Source organism: Limulus polyphemus, unplaced genomic scaffold (genome assembly GCF_000517525.1).
Source record: "Limulus polyphemus unplaced genomic scaffold, Limulus_polyphemus-2.1.2 Scaffold2048, whole genome shotgun sequence".
NCBI lineage: Eukaryota > Metazoa > Arthropoda > Merostomata > Xiphosura > Limulidae > Limulus > Limulus polyphemus.
The window spans coordinates 18,779-24,660 of NW_013667658.1; the positions used below are offsets into that span (position 1 = coordinate 18,779).

Below are 5,882 nucleotides of genomic sequence, written 5' to 3' on the forward strand. Positions count from 1 at the left end.
TCTTCTGTACCCATATAGATCTTAGTTGAATTTACTCTGTCCAGCCAACATCTAAACTAAAAAATTTAAAATCGGCCTACTTACAACAATATAAAGGATATAAACACGAAGATGAAAATTATACTGCTTGTTTTGTTAGATTCTCTGTAAAAATGTCAATATATAGTTGTTTTCAAATATATTATGAAAGTTATATTTTTATATATAAAATAAGATTAGATAGAGAAAAGTTATTTTAGCTAACCTATTTTAGTCTAACAAAATTAGCAGTTGGAATATTTGAAATTTAGCGTAATTTACATCTTTTGACGACACGAGGTCAATGAAACAGGCTCAGAACAAGACGCCACCATGCACGTAAAATGTGAAACATTAAAGCCTCACCCCGTCTACGTGAGACTGTATGTTGTCATGAAGTTCGATTTAATTGTTTTATTTGTGCTATGATTGTGAAAAGGTAAAAGAATCGTTTATAAAACCTTTTAATTTTTTATTGAATTATTGTGTAATTTATAGAAAGTTTAGATGACTTGTTTCAAAGTGGATAATTACAACAAACGAGGTTCCCTCCGACATAACATTCACTGATCCAGTTTCAAAGTTTTGATGGAAGAATTTAACGTTACTGGTAAGCTAGGCTTATCGTCCTAGTAAAACTAAAAATATATTTGCAAGAGCTTTGAAACTAAAACTCTATACTCCAACTTACAAGGGCCTAAGATACGTAAGCTGTGAAGAGAGGCTCAAAGTTAAATCAGTAAATGTCTTCTCCACAGTGTATAACTATAACAACTTACTTTAATTTAGGTGTTACTGTTATAAGTTATACAAGTTAGATTGATAAATTAATCTTTGTAAGAAGAATTACTCAAACCGAAAAGAAAGACGTGAACAAACTTTTCTAAATCCTTTTTACTTTTAGTTTTACAATTATCAATGGTTAACCAAAGCGTGTTATGGATTATAAATATTTATTAACCTTGTACTAGTAGTGAGTGGCATTCTTCAATTTCAGTTTTAATATAAAAAATTTAGGATTTTGTTTCATAAATTGTTCTTTGTTCATAGACATTTATTTTTTATCAAAATTCTGTATAATTTGAGGATACATAATATAATGTTGGTGGTTTTTGGAGAGACTATCAAAAGTCACCAAGTTTGTCAGCAGCTCTACTTAAAATCTCTAGATATCTACCCTGTAGCTAATACCAGCAGCAGAGATTGATGGTTGGGGCTAACCAAAATTTACTACTATCAAGTATATATATAGCTGCAAGCCTGCAGTATGGCTTAAACTAACCTTACAAGTATTAAACCCATTAAATTTGACTATGGGAGCTTGCCTATTCTTTTGACTGAAATAGCAAAACTTTGAAGGCAGGTCCATCATCCCTTGATTTTGACTTTGTTTCTGCTGGAAAAATGTTTGTGGACACCCATGTGTGCAGCAAAAACCATCAAACCTAATTAAGCAATGATCATTTTCACCCAGATGTTCCCCTATCTCTACCCTAGCTTTATTAATAATAAATCTAAAATATCATTTTTTCCTAGTAGGTCCCCTAACCAGTTGATGAAGAACACCATCCTGAATAATTTCTAAAAGCTTGTCTTTTTCATGATTTGACTCTAACATTTAACCAGATTTCAGTTATTCATTACATCAAAATCCTTTGTTCTGACCAGTGTTCTAAAGTCATCCATTTTATTTCTTATATTGCTAGCATTACTGCAATGACAGTTTAGCTTATCATTAAAACTACTTATGTACTTTGTTCTTACACTATGCTTTTATCTACATTTTATTTTTTCTTCTTTATTTTGGCCTTCACCACTGTCTTGTATTACTTTAAAAGCTGCCTTACAGTTGAGTTATTAGCCCTTATGTACAAGCTTACCCATACTCCAGTTAAATGTAAACCATTCATTCCTTTTCTCATTAAAGTGATCCAACAAACCAACCTACTCTCCTTACATATTAACCTAAGCCTAGTATTCAGCTGTAGTGAACTACTTATAATTTCATCCCGTCAATTAAATATTAACAATATACATGACAGAATTAAGTTATTATGGCCCTTTTCTTTGAATGCTTTTATCAGTGCCTTGTACATATCAGTTAGCTTTTTTGACCTACCATTCTCTACATCACTAGCCCCTTATGTGTACAAGTACTACATCACTGCCAGCATCCTTTACTATATCATTTGCTCCATCAGTTGTATCCTCCACCATTGTCCATGGATAGCATAATCTAATTATTTTCTCCCTATTTACTCCACAGACTATCCTAGTAAAGTGGCTTACTAAAGAATCACTTATAACAATAACCTCTTTTTGTTTTTCATTCCCTCCACTAGTTTTTAATCTGCATAAGCTAAAGGCTGAAAGCTGTTACTCATTATAATTAAATCTACTACTTCTAGCCCTATTAATACTGTTACTAACTTCATGAAATTTGTTATTAGTCACTGTAGCCTTTACATGCAAAAGCTTAAGTTAATCTTTCTTTTTAAAATGTTGCCATTTTCCACAGTTTATCCTTCTTTTTATACATTGCCCCTACCATATTTACAATAGCCTGCAACCAACAAATTGTACATCTTCACTGCTAGCCATCTTAAATGTGCATGCCATTAGACAAGGTTCCGTGTAAAAGGCTTTTTAAAAGTATGATATGTGGGAGATAAGTTGGCTTGTTTGAGAGAAAACTTTCTAGATGTAAGAAAGTAGAGAGTCATTATAAATGGAATTCAGTAAAACTGGATTAATTTAATGAGTGGAATACTTCAAGACTCAGTGTTAGGACCTTTGCTCTTTTTGATTTACACCAATGATAAAGATGAAAGAATAGTTGACATTATTTAAACCTGCTGGTGATATTAAAGTGTTGAGTGTTGCTGGCTGTGAAATTCAATTTGTTTTTGTGATAAAAGTTAATGATATGACAAATCTATTTATAAATTCTACACTGTATGCTCATGCTTACCTTATTAATTGTACTAAAGAGAATAAAAACGAACATACTGCTGAATTTGCTGACATCATAAAATAATAGTTTAACTTTAATTTTGCAATGGCAATGAACTTGCATTCAATAAAACTTCAGTATTGTCCAGTGAGTTGTAATTTCTTATCTTAAACCTTGATTTTACACATACATATGTTGTTACTTATTAAAGTCCATATAAAGAAAACTCTCATTCAAGATGGATTGTTCTACTTGTATTTATTGTTAGAAAATATAATGCAGGAAAAAAACATTTTTATATAAAGTCAGTATGAAAGCTAAGAACTGTAATATTTTTACCACAGGAAAAGATACCAGTGCTGCATGAAGATCATCCAGCACTGGCTTTTTCTTTTGCATTTTGGGTACTCAAATTTCAGAGTCAGAAGCCAGTTTGTCTGCTGGCATGTATTAGTTAGCTAAAGCCTCAGTTGGTAAAGTAAGTTACCTTGTTTTTCAAAACTTGCTGACTATATTGTTGATTAAATTCCTTTCTTTTTTCCAAATGCTAGTTATATTTAAGCTATTTCTGAGAATATATTGCATTATCTTTCTAGCACTACCAGTAGATGTTAGTGAGAAGCCTGGAGTTTTCCCATCTTTCATGAACCTCTTCTTTAGTGTTAAGGGCCTTTTGAAATATAACAGTTAAAATCTTCATCAAATCCTTGCTAAGCACATTGAGGCTTTGGAATTGAATTTCATTATGGTAAGAGCTGTACTCTCAAGAAACTTCTGAAGTTTTTACAAAACATTTATTTTCTTCAATAAAAAAAAAAATTAAAACTATTACTTTATCTTCAAAGTTCTTCATCAGATTAGGAATCTCTTCTTCTCCCTGATGAATAAAAGACAAATGTTGTAGGACTCTTCATCTCTAATTGTTTTTGTATTAATAGGGTTGTTATTAGAATAATGCAAGTCACATATATTATTATTGAAACTTTTTCTATTAATTCAGAGATACAAGTCAAAATTTGTTGCTTTAACTAAGAGACTTTCATACCCTCTCTTGGTTTTAAGCTTTTGTGATGCCTTTAATTTCTTTTAATAAATCTCAGCATCATTTGTTGTGTCAGTAGGTTTCATATTCTTGTACATCAACACTTTTAATTTATGTATATTAAACTTAATTCATCTCTTCACTCAGTTATGGTCATATGGCTAGTATGCAATAATGAAAGTGTACATTACATTAACCTTCCAATTTCTTTTCTAATATTTTGTTTTTGTTTTAAATTAGCTTTCTTACAGCCAGGGACACAACTTTCTTTAATTTGACAATTGGTTTCAAAAGAAGCCTCAAAGATATGTTTAGTAGTAGTAGCACTCAAGTATACTTTCACAACATAGATTTTATCCTTTTCGGTACTAAGATCCTGAGTAGAATCCTTAATAGTTAGAAAACAATCTCCCCCCTTCCCAGTCTCAAATGTTGAAAACATATAGGATTGATTAGTGGTAAAGTTAAGAAAATTGTTTTAGTGGTAGGGAATATGTGATGATTCATTTTGGGACCTTTTTTGTTTATTATTTATATTAATATTTTTATTAATATGGGTATTTCTAAATTTATTGATAGTACTACAATGCTGGGAAGAACATTATGCTAAGAATGCTTTTCTTGTACCTTGAAAGTCTTGCTGACTGAGTTAAACAAGTTTTAATATAAAGAAGTATAAGTTAAGAGGAACTTGATTCAATGTTTACATTATTAGGATTTGGATAATTTATCTGTGAATTGTCTGTGTGAGTGATGGAATGAAAAAAGTAGTGCATATTTAAATTTCAGTATTAAGGATAATAAGTTTAAAATTTGGAAGCTCAGATACATGTTTTTTTCCATTCATATACTTCTGGAATTGTTTATTTACCTGATGATTTGGTTTGTTCTGATAACTTTAGTTTTGGTAGCACTTTGTTGATTAGGTTCACCGTATATGAATGTAAAAAGCTACATGTAAGAGACAAAGGAATTTTTGGCTTAAAAGTAAATGGCCTTCTGTAACCTTGCTTCTTCATATATTCTTTTATGAAGCTCTCCAGCCTCAGAGAAATTACCAAATTACTGACTCAAATAGTTGGATTATAGTGTTTATGAAAAAAGTACTAGTTGTTTGTTTAAAATGATAAATAATTGTATCCAAAATCTTAAACTAAGTTTATAAACCTGTTATTAACATTTTCTTTGCATATTCTTTTGATGCTTGTGTGACATTATACAACTTTTTACAAAAAATGTAAAATAATTGCTTTGCATTTTTAAAGGATTTTTAACTTTAAATTTCAAGAAAATATTCAGTATAATTTAGTTATAATAGTGAACATAGGGTTCAAAGTTAAATTACTTGAAATAAATAAAAACAAATAATTCTTAATGTCCTCTTTCTTTACACAGATTTCTTAATATTCTTGAGAAAACACACGTACACCTGGCTACTGTGTCTTGTTTTACAGATGCTGATTTTGATTCTTACTGGGAAGATGAATCAAAAAGCAAAAACAGAAATAGAATCCATGTAGGGTGCCAATATCAAGCTATAGTTCCTCCACTTTTAAAACCAGGTATATTACTTGTACAAAAAAAATTACTACATTGTTGGATAGGTTGGTAAATCAGACTTGGTTAAAAGAATTTGACTTAAGAAGATCTAATTTTTTTTTCTGAAAAAGATACACTGAAATAGTTTTAAAGCTAATCCAAAACCAGTGGTTTAAGAGTAGGAACAAAATATAACCATTTATATACTATATGTATATTTTTTTGTGTGTAATAATTAGTTAATGATCAAATTCGATGACGAGGAACCCACTTTGAGACTAATAATGGCTGGAGACGGCTTGAATGGGTAATGAAGAAAAACTTGAATAC

General features: G+C 30.4%; 1 protein-coding gene across 4 annotated transcripts in view; it reads left to right on the top strand.

The window, feature by feature from the left end:
* Positions 1-372: 372 nt before the first annotated feature.
* LOC106465775 overlaps positions 373-5,882 on the top strand; it is a 42,812-nt gene continuing 37,302 nt past the window's right edge. For 3 of the 4 annotated variants that reach the window (XM_022393709.1, XM_022393710.1, XM_022393712.1), the window contains exons 1-2: positions 373-457; positions 5,409-5,575. In XM_022393709.1, coding sequence (XP_022249417.1) covers positions 444-457; positions 5,409-5,575 — 181 coding nt within the window. In that variant the 5' untranslated portion in view covers positions 373-443. Of the gene's footprint in view, positions 629-5,408; positions 5,576-5,882 lie in introns of all 4 variants that reach the window. The other variant, XM_022393711.1, reaches the window with a different exon arrangement.